This window comes from Gossypium hirsutum, chromosome D02 (assembly GCF_007990345.1).
Source record: "Gossypium hirsutum isolate 1008001.06 chromosome D02, Gossypium_hirsutum_v2.1, whole genome shotgun sequence".
NCBI lineage: Eukaryota > Viridiplantae > Streptophyta > Magnoliopsida > Malvales > Malvaceae > Gossypium > Gossypium hirsutum.
In genome coordinates this window covers 20,505,406-20,521,787 of record NC_053438.1, presented here as the reverse complement: position 1 = coordinate 20,521,787, position 16,382 = coordinate 20,505,406, and the positions used below count along the sequence as shown (strand labels likewise).

The 16,382-nt window shown below is 32.3% G+C and overlaps 1 protein-coding gene across 3 annotated transcripts; it reads right to left on the bottom strand.

The window, feature by feature from the left end:
* Positions 1-371: 371 nt before the first annotated feature.
* LOC107910729 (B3 domain-containing protein Os11g0197600) lies at positions 372-3,911 on the bottom strand. Of its 3 annotated transcripts, none has more exons than XR_001687756.2 (6): positions 3,699-3,864; positions 3,098-3,578; positions 2,575-2,750; positions 1,632-2,106; positions 1,151-1,424; positions 372-1,005 (listed from the first exon to the last, which is right to left on the bottom strand). XR_001687756.2 is itself a non-coding variant. In XM_016838695.2 (6 exons), the coding sequence occupies exons 1-5, from the start codon at positions 3,762-3,764 to the stop codon at positions 1,333-1,335; spliced, it is 1,290 nt and encodes a 429-aa protein (XP_016694184.1). In that variant the 5' UTR covers positions 3,765-3,911; the 3' UTR covers positions 372-1,005; positions 1,294-1,332. The 3 variants fall into 3 exon arrangements, 2 of the variants coding, with proteins under 2 accessions (XP_016694184.1, XP_016694185.1); XM_016838695.2 differs by having other exon boundaries at positions 1,294-1,424; positions 3,699-3,911; XM_016838696.2 differs by having other exon boundaries at positions 1,294-1,418.
* Between the last annotated feature and the right edge of the window lie 12,471 nt (positions 3,912-16,382).

Here is a 16,382-nt window from a genome sequence, read left to right as displayed (position 1 = left end):
GGTCCCGTTTTCAAAAGCAACATTGTGGCCATTCCAAAGCTACACTCCAACAAGTACACATTATCTTTCCCATATAAAATACAATATTCTTTTTTACTTTCCAAAGCTAGGACACTGCTTTCAGATTGAACGAATATGCAATTCCATGTTTGAGAATAAGTAGCTAAGCTAATCCCTCAAATATTTGTCATCACTTCCTTAAAACTCCCATCAAACCCAAAGCAAATTAAGAAAACATGATGATCCCCAGGTTAATAGAATCCATACAATTGAATTTCAAAGTTCTGCTGCAATGTGTCAAACATTCAGCAGTTATTCCTCTCCCTCCTTACAAATATAGACAACCCCATTCTACAAATCCTGGTTATGAGTTCCTGAAAAGATTTTCCCTTTGCCATTACTTGGGTAAAAGACTACAAAAAAAATATCAGTGTCGATAGCCAAAGGTCCAAATAAATTGCATCTCATAGTCAGCATTAGATTAGTGCAACAATATAGTAATAATAACACGATTTGATCAGGCAGTGTAGGTCTACTTAGCAGGCAAATAATAACATTAACAGATTCCAGTTCTCTGAAACTGCTCCTAAAGGAAGCAGGTTCTTTCAAACCCTTTTCATCCACATACTTGGCTTCACATGAAGAGAACGAAATTGATGGATAGAAAGAAACCAAGGCGTGCATCAGTACATATTATCACCTGAAGGTTGAAGTTTTCAATATACCTCACAAAGAAGTGTGTTGGCGATCTAGCCCTTTTCTTCCCGGCCCAGATATATGCACACGCATTTCATAATTGTTGACAAGTTCAAATATGCAGATATCACCAATCTTTATCTCATTATCACGAACAAAGGCCATCCATCCTCCACAGAAGGTATGCACAGCTCGACCTTTTGAATCTGGGAGAGAATTTACGGTCCAACACTTGCCTTGCAAATTACGAAGCACTACTTGTGTTTTGCAGTAGGGTAGATGCTCCTTTGAAAACTTATACGGTATTTTCTGCATCATATGATCCAGATACTAAATGAATATTGATATTAGAGATCCCCAAAGAACCTATGCCTCTTATATTTCAGCAAAGAAAACTTGCAACAATTGCTAATAGTTATATTGATGTCCAAGAATGACACAGATGAGTACATACTTTGTTTTCAGTATCCAACATAGATAACTGGCATCTTTTCTATTTCTCCTTTTGGATCTTTTACTACACCGTCAAATTAGTTATGGAAGAAACCTTACTTTAGTCAAATTTCTGAAAGGGGGAAGCGAAAATAAATTGCTCACCAGAGTATACGAACCACTGATGTTGAACTTTCTCATAATTCACACAAAACTAGGAAAGCGAGAAGCAAAAGACCTAGCAGCTTTTTCTTCATCAACTGTCACCATCATTCTCAAACCACTAATAGCTGCTTCTGATTTACAAGCCAAATTAAAAATAAGACCAGTGAATAAATATTCTACTAAATGGAAATCACAATGAGTATCTTATATCCATGGTCCTATAAACACAAATAATCTCCCAGGAAGCTAAGAAAAATACAAACCTTTCCTTCAGCCATATATAGATTAACACAAATGGTCAACTATAGACAAACTATATAACAATTTAGAAACTTTACCTTGCTTTCCAGTGCCTGACCTTGACAAAGAGCAGAGCACAAAACTGGCAGATTTTTTTGCTGCATTACCATATTTCCATTTGTCAAGCACCTTAGACCCTTTGTTATCACAGATTTGAACCTTTTTCAATTTTGAGTGGACCTTTGAAGTGTTCTTTACAAGTTTCTTCAGTAAAGTGGAATCAGACCTGTCCAGGACTGCTTTTCTGCTTTGCCTGTCCAAGTCTTCCTGTCCAACCCGAAGAATATGCACACGGAATTCAAATTTGTGCGCCAATTCAAAAATACAAATGTCTCCGGCCTTTATCTCATTACTACGGACAAAGCTCAACCATCCACCACATAAAGTATGACTTGTATGCACTCTTGTTGTAGGCACAGAATTCACTGTCCAACAAGCTCCTTTCAGATTCTGAAGCACGAGCTCAGTCTTGCAGTTTGGAAGATGTTCCATTGCAAACTGATATGGAATATTCTGTCACAAAGAATTAAAACGCAGTTGAATACATAAGCAGCTTTCAAAATGACTAAATAATATATCCTAAAAGACCTAACTAGTTGATTCAAGACAGCAGGTAATGGCTAGAAGAATTTCCATTAGTAAGCAAAAATGTAATTATTAAAAAGGTTGTCTAGCCCTGAATTTGGAACATGTAAATGAGGGAAGTTCATTATTTTCTTCTCATTTTTCCCTTTACAAGTAGGAGGAACTTTTTCCGAACTGATGCCAGAGCTAAAAGCACGATGCTCACTAGGTTAAGAAACTTGTTCAAAAGCTCCAAATGCAGAAGGATTGCGATTAAGAGAAGTTTCTAGCAAGTAGAGTCATTTAATACCCTACATGTTTGCCGTATAGCACGATGCTTGGTCAAATTTATGTCATGCTGCAAACAATGTCCAACACAAAAATCCAGGGCGAAACAGTGAGAAGGAAACATCTTACCAATGTATAAGAGCCACTGACATTGAATCTTTTCATAATTCTTACAAAAAAGGGGAAACATGAGTTAAAAGACTGAGCCACTTTCTTCTCTTCAAATTCTCCTATCATCTGTATACAGCCACTGCCATGAAGGTTCAAGTCATCTTCTTTGCCAGTTATTTTCAGGATGGTTCCATCTGTTTCAAGAGATCAGAGACTCTGTCAAGTGGAATTTATGTAATGTAAACAACCAGTGAAGTTCCAATAAGAATCGGAATGAACATCCACAAGCATGCACAATTACAAAGGCATGAAATTTCTCACATTGAGTTTCTACGTAAAGCAAATTTAACACAAATAAGTGGTATCTACGCTAACATAAGATAATGAGAACTAAACAAGAATACACATACATTGATACCATAGTTCTTACTTAGTGTTTATTAAAACAAGTTTTTATTCTTACATCATAGAAAACTGTCAAATCAATGATAAAACAACAATTCATATACAAATCTCAAATGGGAGAGGTTGATTTCTTTACCATGATTTTCATCACAGGAAGTTAATCCTTGACAACTTGTGGTAGCAAGAATCAGCTCACGCCCACAATGTTCTTCATCACGAACGGACTCCGAAGAACTCTGTCTGATTCTCTTTAACAACTCTTCACAATCTTGATCCAATGAAACATCCTCCTCCTCCCTATATCTCTTCTGCCCCAAAATTCCATTAAACACGCTACCAGCTTGACTGCATTTACAATGAAAAGCAACTTCTTTCTCGCAACTGCTTTGATCAAACACTTTGACATCGAAAACCAAGTCACCATCATACCTAAAAACCAAAAAATCACCACATTCTAGGCTATGGTCTGCGACGAAATCAGCCCATCCTTCATCAAATAATAAGTCATCATTTCTTTGAACTAATCTAACATTCCAACTATACCCACTTGGTCCTTTTAACAAAACTGACGCAGAAACTCTTCCCTCCAAGTTTCTATTAAATCCCACTGGAATTCTCTGTTAAAATATCACCCATCACTCGAAGGTAAATAAAACTAACTAATCTAAAATGGAATTCATAACAATATTTACACTAAACCCTAATTTGAATAGGAAAAAAAGAAGGGGATAAAATACCAGGCTGTTAGCACTTGAAGTAGAGGAGAAGACATTGAGAAAATGCGGTCGCCTCAGTTTTGACATCGCTGTTGCTGGCTTTGATATGCTTTAGACTCATCGACAATGTTAATTCGGACCCATATTTTGAACCTTCTGAAGCGGAAGAGAGTTTTTGTTTTTATTTTTCTTAGAAACCTGTTGTTTGGATTGGGTTGTTATCTTATCCGAGTTGGATGCGGTTGCGTCACACGTATCTTTTTGACTCATTGATCAAAGCGAGTTTCTTTCAATCAATCATACCAGCGCGTTGAAATGAAGCTGATTGTTATTAAGTGAAACCTGCCATGTCAGATGTGAGCGAGCTTTGGATCCGACCCTATGCAATTTCTATAGTTGTTAAGGCCCAATTTTTATAAATTCCCCAGGTATAGGCCCAATTATTTATGTGTAGATTTATTAATTTAATTTTAGTAAATTTATTAATGATCAAATTTAATTTCTATATTTTTAAAAAAAAGTTTTTCACCCCTATCAACCATAATTGGAGTGTGATAGTTTGACTTTTTTTTCTAAGTCTAAAAAAAATATTACTTTAACCATTAAACTTACATTATTTATCAAATTATCCAAAATAGCTAAAAATATTAGTGTTTGTTAATTTTGCTTACATGACATGTACGTGAATTGTTACATGTATGTTATATTAACAATTAATTAAATTTTTTAATAATTTTAATTTTCTAAAATGATTTTTATTTTTTAAAATTTTTAAATGATTAATTAATTAATAATGTGACATCCACATAATAAACCACGTATATGTCATATTAGCAAAGCTAGCAAATACTAATATTTTCATCTATTTTAGGATAATTTGACAAATAACGCAAGTTTAAAACTAAAAATAATGAAAAAATAGATCAAAAACTTTTTTCTATAAAATTAGAGTGTCAAATAAATTATTATTAATTTTTTTAATCATAAAATTTTATTAATATGGCTTTCATTCAAAAAAAAATCTTACAAGTTAGAGGTGTTTATAATGGCTTACACCACAGGATTAACTCAAGAATACAGACAATGCAAGATCCATTCATTTTTAGTATCATGGCATGGAACTTATACTGTTACGGTTATCAATTCTCGTATAAGAGGCAACCGAGAAGTTAACTCTTTATAAATCCTTTCATCACTATTGTAGCATATCAGTGATTGACTAGTGACGGATTAGTAACAAAAATCACATGTAAAAAGCAACCACTCAGAACGACGGATTTCTAACAAAAAATGTGACAGGAATCATATTCTGTCACAATTACGGTCATAATATTTTGGGATTATCTCTCAACAACCCATTGTAACAGAAATTATTATACATAATGACAAATTTTGTAACAGACTTGTGACGGATTTAATTAATTAAAATTATTTTTTAATAGACTTACATATTTAATTAATTACTTTTAAAATAAATTTATAAATTTATTTTAACAAATCATATATAATATAACAAGATACATAGATTACATATACTATAAGTGGTACACTCTTTTTTTTCATTTAATTTTTATAATTATAATTAAATATATTTTTAAAGTGCAAATGGTTGTGTCTTAATTTTTTAAAACCAAAACGTTATATATAATACAAGATATTATATATTTATACTTTTTTTATTCAAAAAATATAAAAAAATACTTATTGAAATGGGATTGCTTACTTATTATTTACAAAAATAGGCAGATAGAACAGTGATTCTACAATGTCACTGGAGTAATCGGTGGCACCACCCTCACCTGGCAACCATCATTATGTCAATGATTAGTATTTAAAAAATAATAACTATTATTTTTGGTGTCTCTTGGGCAATTCGATGGCATCTGTATGTATTTCGTCTTTAAAATATTGTACTATTTATACTGTCAAAGGAAAAAATATATTTTTTAATAGTCATAAATTAATATTTATTTTATTTTTTAAATAAAAAGTCTAAATACCTGATTTTGGTAGTCGAACCCGTGACCAGCCTGATGGCCTGCCACCGACATAACAGATCAATCACGGGTTTGATTCCCAAAACCAAATATTTAGATTTTTTTGTTTAAATTATATGTATATATATATTAAAAATTCATTAAAAAAAGCCTAAGAATTCCCGACCACCCACAGTCCAAAAAAAAAAGTCCCTTGGCAGAAAAAAAAGGTATTTTAATATTTTTGTAATATTACAATTATTTATATTTTAGATTTGTAATAGTAATATTTTTTTTAATAATCATTATTATTAGTTTAGATTTGTGTTAAAATTTTCTTTTTTAGTATTAAGGTATTTTAATTGTGAAAATTATCAGAATTGTGTTAGTTTAGATATTTGTAATATTATAGTTTTGTTTGAATTATTAGAATTATGTATGTTTGTTTTGTAGTGTATGTTTATTAAGATAGTTTTGGTAGTGCATGTTTATTTTAGTAGAATTATTAGAATTGTGTATTAAGATAGTTTTGGTAATGTATGTTTATTTTATTTTTTAATGATAATTTTGCATAGTTTTAAATATAACATTGATCACTATATTTTTGTTTATTAGATTTGTGTTGAAAGTACTATTAAGATTAGTTTGACTAGTGCATGTTTTTTTTATATATATTGTAATAATAATTTGTATATTTTAATATATAACATTGAACATTATATGTTTGTTTGAATAATTAGATTTGTGTTGAAAATAATATTAATATACTTTTTATATATATAAAAAGTTAATTATGAAATTGGGCTTCGAAAAAAATAATTGTCGTTATTTTTATATTGTTTATTTGTTAAGTCAAATATTAAAAATTTAATTGTTTGTGCATATATCGAAATGAGTTCCTTAATTACAGCAGACGATCACACAACAAGGATGATCCATTTGCTGGTAAAAGATAGCTATATTGTTTGTTCACGAGTATATATGTATAGTTGCACATAATTTTTTATGTAATTGGAAGATCTTAACTAATGTTGTAATTTAATATGATTATGATGCGTACCGTGTGTTGAGGCCGCGCGGCCATGGTCCAAGCTACCGGCTGGATGAATGGATTATGCCCTACCTAGATGTCGTGGGATTTGGATCAAAATTATTAACCCATGTGTTTGAGTTGAGGGCCGACTTAATATCGATATTGGTTGAGCGGTGGCGCCCAGAGACACACATATTTCATTTGTCGTATGGGAAATGCACCATCACACTAGAGGATGTCGCACTGCAATTAGGGCTCCCTGTGGATGATGATGCGGTAACTAGTTCAAGTCTAATAGAAGAACTTGCGGCGCTCTGCTGTGACTTGCTTGGTCACTATTTCGGTGATGGTAGAGCTAAATTTACGAATTTAAAATTTTCATGGTTGAAGGAAAATTTCGAAACATTATTGAATGATGCGACTGAGAGGGAGATGATGTTCCCACTCGTGAATAGGTAAAAAAAAATTGAAAATTGGATCAAGATTTTTTTTATGAAAATTTGTTTTTACGAGTTTGCTTTATTTTTTAGATGGTATACTTGTTCGAATATCAAAAAGTTGGAAACACTCATTGTCTATCGACAAATGATCGAGGCACACGCCGGGGAAAGGGTAATTTATTATCATAAAATAAAATTATATTAATGTCATGTAATTAGTTTATTTATTTAATTATGTTATTATAAGTATTTTAATCATGTTACTGTAATCATGTTATTAATTGTGTAGTTCATGTAGATGTCATATAGTGTGTCGGACGTTGCGTCCGTCATTCCTTCATCAACGAAAGTCCACACACTTGTGTAGTGCATTAATGCACCCGTGTTTAATTTTTCTACAGTGGAGTGGTACAACGAGAATCGAGTGCTTTGTCAATTTGGGTGTCGTCAACATATTTTAGATGTTCCTATTCATTTGAGTGATGGCATCTATGGAATTGACAAGAAGGGAACACCCAGTTGGAGAGAAGGCCTCGTTTGGAATCATGTTTGCCTAATTTCACTCTCTCGATGGACTACCAGCAGTGGTACATGCGGAATGGGCTACCCTACCTATATGGTGGCGAATTGATGGCAGTCCTTCCAAATATGCACTAACAAGGTCCCTAAGAAAGGCGACCTCGTCATCTGCCTCCTCCTACCCCACCAGAGCCCGAACTTGCAATGTCATACACATAATCGATCGGTAGTTCCTATCATACGGAGTTGGGGGGTTACAGTTTTACCCTAGAGTACTCAGGTTACGCACTTCACTTGGAGATGGGCAATTGCAGCTCTTTCTATCATCAATTGAGGTCACCATTGATGTTTGATTTATTTAGCCCATTTTGTAAAGGCCCAAATTTAAGGTTATCAGAATAGTGGTTTTGTAACCACAAATTCGATTTAAAGAGAAAATTATTATTAATTTTTATGATTTATCGAGTGATTAGATATAAGTACTAGAGTATTGATAAGAAATTTTATTGATTGCATGCCTAAATTGCCTATTAGGACTTAATTGCAAAAGTGGGTAAATATGAGTTTTAGATGATAAATGATTTATTTGAAGTGCATAATCAAAGTAGAGGTCCTTAAATAGTAATTAGACCATAAAATTTCCATGGACAAAAATAGGCATGCATAGATAAAAATAACTAAAGTTTTAATGAAGGGTATTTTAGTCATTGAATAATAAAAAGAATAAAAAGGGAAAAAGATGGCAAAAATATCATCTTCTCCAAAAAAAGCTTGTTGCCAAAATTTAAAGGACACTATAGCTAGGGTTTTCACACTTTCTCAAGCTCATAATCAAGAAGAACGGAATTCGAGGTTAGATCGAGGAAAGAATAAGATTGAAGAATAAGTGGTAGATTTGGCTATATTTGGTACCGAGGTAAGTTTACAGTAAATAAATGTAATATTTTAATTATTATTATTAATGCTGCTATTTTCCAGCAATTATATATTTATTTTATGAATTTATTTGATGTTGACTCAAGTATGAGATGATAGAGAATTGATATTAAAAAGTCCCGTTGAATCATAAGGAAGGTACTGGATACAAATGTCATGACATTTGGGTAAAGAGATTCCATGTAAGACCATGTCTGGGACATGGCATTGGTATCCTTGAGATCATGAGAGGTCTCATGTAAAACCATGTCTGGGACATGACGTTGGCATCGAGACGAGAGGTCCCATGTAAGACCATGTCTGGGACATGGCATTGGCACCGAGATAAGAGGTCCCCCGTAAGACCATGTTTGGGACATGACATGGGCACCGATATGAGAACTCCCATGTAAGACTATATCTGGGATATGACATTGGCAGTACATGAAACATTCCATGTAAGACCATGTCTGGGACATGGATTTGGCATGTTATTATCAGAAAGAGACCCAAGTATCCTTATTGTTCCAATGTGGCTCACGAGCAAGTAAATAACTTATGTTCATGAAAGTTCAGTTAAAAGCATAAATGGCAAGTTCAAGTGAGTTATAAGAGTTAAGAGTATATTATGTTACCCATTGAAAATCAACATTTCAGCAAGAGAAAAGTAAGTCATAATTATGAGTTATCTAAGTAAACAAGCAAGAGAATGAGTAAGGAAGTAAGTAAAGAGGAAATTAAAGATTATGTCACTTGAGTATTATTAATTGTGTTAAATGTTGCTATTTATTTACTTGTAAACTTACTAAGAATTATGCTTACTTTGTTTATTTTCTTTTTATATAGCATTATTAATCAAATTCAAGGATCCTAAAGACGTCGGAGATCATCCACACTATCAATCACAACTACTTGACATTTTATGATGAACTATGTTTGAACTATGGCATGTATAGGGACTTACTTATTTTGAATGTTGTATTATGATTTTGCTAAAGAATGATGTGTAAATATCTAAAGATGAATGGTTGTCAAAATGGTTAAGTATGAAGGTGTTTGTTGTTATACATGTCTATGTGATAAATTATGCATAGAAATCATGAAAGAGTAATAATTTGCAAAGAAACAGATTTAAACAGTAGTAATGGCGTGATTTTGAATAATCACTTAGGATAGTATAAAATGAATTATAGGGTGTATTATATATATAATTAAAGCTTGTTGAGTCTATTTTCATGAAAAAATAACGGTTTAGCAAAAGAAATTTTATATTTTGAGATATATGAATTTTCGTGAGATAGGGTCAGAACCTTTTTTAGAGTCCCCTATTATGAGTTTAGAAAATCACTAAAAATTGTACAAAAATAGTTATGATTTTTAATTTATATTTCTAGATTCCTTATTGAGTCTATTTTCTGTAGAAACAAGTGAGAACACCATATGAAATTCCTACAATGAGAAAACTTATTTTTAGTGGCAAGAGAGCAGGACAATTGAGTGGTGAAATAGGGGAGACTTTAACTAATAAACTGTACTAATTGGCTGAACCAAAAATTATGAAAAACTTATGGTAAGAAGATATATGAGTCTAGTTTAAGGAAAAATTTACAGGTTTAAATTTTGAGTTCTGTAGCTCAAGTTATAAATGATTAAGTGACTGCTGCGTGAGTGGACAACTTTGTCATAGATAGTGAGATAAATTTTAAAAGCAAACTTTTATGCCCCGAATTAATAAGTTAAATAAAGTAATACCTCGAGCTCGACTCCGGCAACAGTCTCGGGTAAGGGGTGTTACACATTTCCACCCCAATACTTCACCCCTCTTGAGCAAACATTTGTGAAACATGATTTTTCAAGTTTGCTTAATACACCCCAAGGTTCGCCTATGGGTGATGGGAATGTCGGTTCGAGTGAGTTGGACATTAATTGTCGGGAGCATCTACAACGCAAATGAAGGCCATCACAACGATACACCCCATGGAAAACTCCTTCAAACCATCAATTTTGATGGTTTTAATTCAAATGTTTGACTCATTTTAATGAAATGTTTGATATATTTTAAAATATACGTGACAAACAAGTTCATGCAAATATGTTACAAGTTAGTAAGCAAATTAAATCATGTGTTTCATGTACAATATTATCAATTCATGTCCAACGAATATACAATATAGTTCATGCAAATATGTAACATATTTGAAGTTAATAAGAAATTCATTTAATTCATTTCTTATACAAGAATATAAATTCAAGTTGAAGGAATATATAATAATAAATTTGAACATAGGATACATAAATTCACATTCCAGTCGACCGTAACCACTGTCCCAAGTGGTAGTTTCGATACAGGCAATTGCTTTGATTATGACCCATTGTTTTGCACACCCTACAATGTTTAAGGTTAACCCTATCTCTAAGTCCATGTCATTTCTTATCCGAGTGACATGCGAGCGACCTCTAGGCTTCCCATGTAGCCTAAAGTCTAGTACCAATTAGAAAGTCGGCGGAGGAACTTTTCACGTCGACACATCCCGCATTATTGGAAACTCATTTCCCCAAATACACAATGTGTGTTCTAGTGGGTACACCTCATCGATATATTGTTTGACATAGATGGAGGTGTTAGTGCATGCTGCAACGACGTGCGTACACAAGTATCGAAGTGTCTGAAACTTCCCACAGTCGCACCGCCTATTTCGGAGATCAACTTCGTATGACCTAAGTGAGATACCCAATCGATGACCGATGGTCTCTGTCACCTAAAAAGTTTCCAAATGTTGAGAATATAATTCTACTTTCATTGTCCTCGCGCTTTGGTCGTTGACCTCTATCTCCTTCCTAACCTCCTCAACATATATGTATCCTGCATTCATCTAGTTTACTTGTTTAAGCTCCATTCTTGGCATCAATGTTGCCAACCTATAAAACATTTCTAAGAAGATAGATAAAATTGGAATATGTCATGTACTCTTCAATACAACGTTAACAACCACTGCCATGTTGGTGGTCATATAACCATATCACGGTCCATCATCGAAATTTTGAGTCCATTTTGTTCACCCTAATATTTTGAGAAAGCAAAGAATTGCTCAGGAGGTACAAAATAAGATTAAAACTTAAGATGGCATATTGTAATATATCTTACTTCAATAAATAATATTAACTAACACTTAAAAGAAAAAAGGGAATGAATAAAGTTTATCAAGTTTATCCCGAGAATTCTAGGTTGTAGTGACTTAAAAGCAATTAAGTTGGCTTGGTTGAAATGATAGGAGAGAAAACACTCTCTGTAGGGGGCATTTTCATCTGACATGGCAGTGAGAACACTTCTTGTAGGACGCATTTTCCACTGACATATCAGACATGCGGCTAGAAAATGCGTCTTATAGGAGGTGTTTTCACTGCCATGTCAGATGAAAATGCCACTTATAGAAAGCGTTTTCCCTTGGCAATTTCAACTAGCCCAATTTGATTGCTTTTGAGCTCCTACAACCCGAGATTCCCAGGATAAAAAAAAAGTTTCCCTTTATACCCTGCCCCATCCCTTATATAAATACTCTTTTTTCATTTTCTACTCACCCACATCTCAGTCTCCTCTAAATTGTTTTCTTTTTCTTGTATGTTGAAATTTTCGGGTTTAAAGATTCATTTCTCTTGCTTTGAGGGAAACATAGTTGTAGTTTTAAGTTGTGTTTGGGTTCACGGTAATGTTATGGAGCTCGATAACCTACAAATTTCACCTGTTGTGTGAGTATGGAGCCATCACTTGAGAAGTCGGGACTGCTTGCAACTCGAGGTCCAAGTTGGCGGTGATTATACCGTCTTAGGTTGAAGTGTAACTAAGGTTTGAAGTTTACAAAGGTTATGACGTCAAAGGAGGAAGCATAATCGGGGTATTAGTTGACGGTGCTAATGCAGGCGCCACAACAAGTTTCTCTTCATCAAAGGAGCATGCTTCATAAAACCCATACACAAGTGCGAGGAAGGAAAATGAAAGGGGTCGTCTAGTATAATTAAGTAATTCGTGTTGTCCATCACCACCAAAGGCAGTGATCTTGTTAAGCATCACTTGTTACACCCTAATGCTATCATAGGTTATAATAATGGGGTCACCACCTTAGGTGGTGATGGATAAGATGCATTACTTGATTATACTAAAATGTCACTGCATTTTTTTCCTCGTATTTGTGTTTGAGTTTTATAAAGCATCCTCTTTTGATGAGAAGAACTTGTTGTCGTGCCTGTATAACATTTGTCAACTACGGTACCATTTATGCTCCATCTCTTGATAGCATAACCTTTGTAAACTTGAAGCCCTAGTTACAATTCAACTTGATACCGTATCATAGTCAACTGGGACCTTGAGTTGCAACGCGATCCGGCTTCCCGTGTGATGGCTCCATACTCACATCGTAGATGTAATTTGTAGGTCACCTAGCTCCACGACACCACCGTAAATTCAAACATTCCTTAAAACTATACCCATATCTATCTCAAATACGAATAAAAATAAATCTACAAACTTCTAATTTCTAACCACAAGAAAAATACAATTTTTAGCTAAGTGAAAACGCGCCCCGTAGGACACGTTTTCCTTTCCCTCTCCAAAAATAGCGTAGATCGATAAATTTTTAGAAATTCAAGGTAGTTTCTCAAATATTTTTTTCCAGCATATTCTCATAAATTTGCCCATTATGATGGTATTATGATTCATCATGGTGGACATTATTTGTTATGTTTTGGAATCAGATTTATTATGTCGTTGATATAATTTATATTGATTCAAGTTTTATTGTTTTATCAAGTTTTATTATTTATTATATTTTAGAATAATAATTAATACTAAAAATTCTATCACACGCGTATGCATTTGGAGATCACGTATTTAGAATATAGGTATGCGTTTAAGAATAACATACAATAAATAATGAAACACAAGTCTTGAAACTAATAATAATAACATATATGCAATATGTACGAAATTAAATAAAAAAATTGGTTTGAATTGTGAGTTAAAGGAAATTTAAATAGATAAATACATCATATTAATAATATGAAATGCACTTTGATTATTTATTATGACATTTTCATTTTATAGAGTTACTATTAGTTAACTTATGACACTCACTCAATCAATGACATTATCAACAATTTAGGTGAAAAAAAATATGTAATAACATTGAAATGTATAAAAATATTAAAATATATCTTTGGTTGTAGTGGTAAAGAAATTTTTTATATAAGTTAGTGGCGCATGTGTTCCAGGTTCAACATTTGCAAAATTTTTATTAGTTTTTTTAAATAGGAAAAAGACAAAAGCACCCTCGTAATAATCTAATTTATTAAAAACATGCAAGGTTATTTTGATAATTTCATTGATTGAGTTGACTCGTGACACCAATTCAACCACACTTAAATAATAATATAAATAAAATTGTTTATTATTATTTTAAAGTATTGTGATGGAATCAAAGATGTATTAAACTATGAGCTTTTAATGTATTATGTATGTTATACCTACACTATGTACCCCAACACATGTTCTTCAATAGAGTTGGTCCTTCAACGAACTGTGTATCTGTGAACTTGACTAAGCTAGCGTACCTTCCACTCTTTACCATTGGCAAACATATGTCTGACATGTCTCATACAGCATCACACCTTCGCTGGACATATATGGGATGCACCTGAGAAGTTCAAAATTATTGATTGTCTAGTTGTCTTAAGACGTCATATCCTAGGACGTCACATCATCATCACTGCCAGGGAACAAAATTAGATCTGAATGTTAATAATCTCTAAACACGTAAGTAACCTTATCTGCCACTATAAAAAGGCCCATGCAATAGCTCATAAGACACTACTTCTCCCATTCTGCTAAATTTGACCACAAAAAAACCAACCCCATTTTCAGTAGCTCTCCACCTATTCTTCAAGTGAACCAACACTCAAACCACAATTCCCTTCCCTTGTTAATCTAAATAGTTAACAATTGGATTAGTGAGTATAGAGGACCATGAGCAACCCAAATACTACCATCCCTTTTGTTAGCATCCTTGTAATAGTCAAATCAATGTAGATTATACCATATATCATTGGAGTGTAATTGAGTAAGCCATGAGAGAAAAGTGATGAATTGTTCGTTAGTGTTTGGATGGTGTATTGCATGAATTTGATAGTATGCCCTTGTGGGGGACACCATGCTGAAATTTTTCATTTGGTGAACTCTAAGGTTTGGTGAACTCTAGGGTTTGATGAACTCTAGGGTTTGATGAACTCTAGGAATTGAATTAGAGGTTGAATAATATATGAAATTGAAGCTGAATGAGTATATTTTTACATGAAAGAAACACATTAAGCAAAAAAGTTATATATTTTGAAATATTTTAATTTTAGTGAGACAGATTTGAATTGATTCTGAAATCCCCTGTTCCAAATTTTTAAAATCACCAAAAATTGTAAAAAAATAATTATGACTTAAAATTTACATGCTTGAATTCCTCAATGAGTCTGTTTTCAATAGAAACAAACAAGAACATCGTTTGAATTTTGTATAGAGAGTTAAGTAAATTTTAGTAAAGAGAGGTCAGAGCTATTGAGCAGTGAAACAGGGGAAAGTTTAAAGAATAAAATGTACTAATTTTCTGAACCAAAAATTCTGAAACGTTTATGGTAGAAAGGTAGATGAGTCTAGTTTCAAGGAAAATTTACAGAACTTAATTTGAAGCCCGGTAGCTCCAGATAAAAAATAAATTAGTAACCATGATGCAAAAAAATAGTTTGCTGGAAATTTAACAAACAATGAAATTTATGTGTTAATAAAATTATGTTTCATTGAAATCATGTTAGAAATTTGTTTATTTGTCATATGCTTACTTACTAAGCTACATGCTTATCCTTTATTCTTTTCTTTGTTTTATAGTGATATCAGTACAGCTCGAAAATTGGACAGAGTCGGAATATCATCCACACTATCTATATCTTTTGGTATTTTGTAACCAATACTTTTGAATCATGGCATGTATAGATGACTTAGGGTACGTTTGGTTCGCTGTATTGGATTAGAGGTGTATTGGATTAGAGTTGTATTGGATTAGAGGTGTAATAGCAAATCAACTGTTTGGTTGAATGTAATGGAATAGAGGCGTAATAGTAATCTTGTGTTTGGTTGAATGGAATAGAGGTGTAATAGCATAATGGAAAAAACTAAAATGACTAGAATACCCTTACCATAAATTTGTTTTGGTAAATGATTATTGTTATTGTTATTTAAATTTTAATAAGATTATTATTATCAATAATAAATAATTTAATCATATTTAAACATAATTATTATTAGATATATTATAATTAAAATATAGAATTTAATAAAATTCTTAATAATCAATATTCTTATATGAATTTACTCAAATAATAATATATGATACTATAAAATATAAATTAACATAATTATTATTAAATATATTATAATTAAAATATATAATTTAATAAAATTCTTAATAATTAATATTCTTATATGAATTTACTCAAATCATAATATATGATACTATAAAAGATAATTTGAAATAATTAATATTAAATATATTTTAATTAAAATATATGATTTAATAAAATTTAAAATAATTATAACTAATAAATTATCTTATATGAATTTGTATAATTTAAAATAATTATTATCTTAGTCAAAATATGACTAATTTTCCGAAGCATGGGAAGAGGATTTATCTAGTAATTTTAAAATTTATCTCAAAAATGCTTAAATTAATAAATTGCAAAAAGAAAAAAGAAAAAATCGAGAGGTATTTGGGTCAGACTCAAGTTA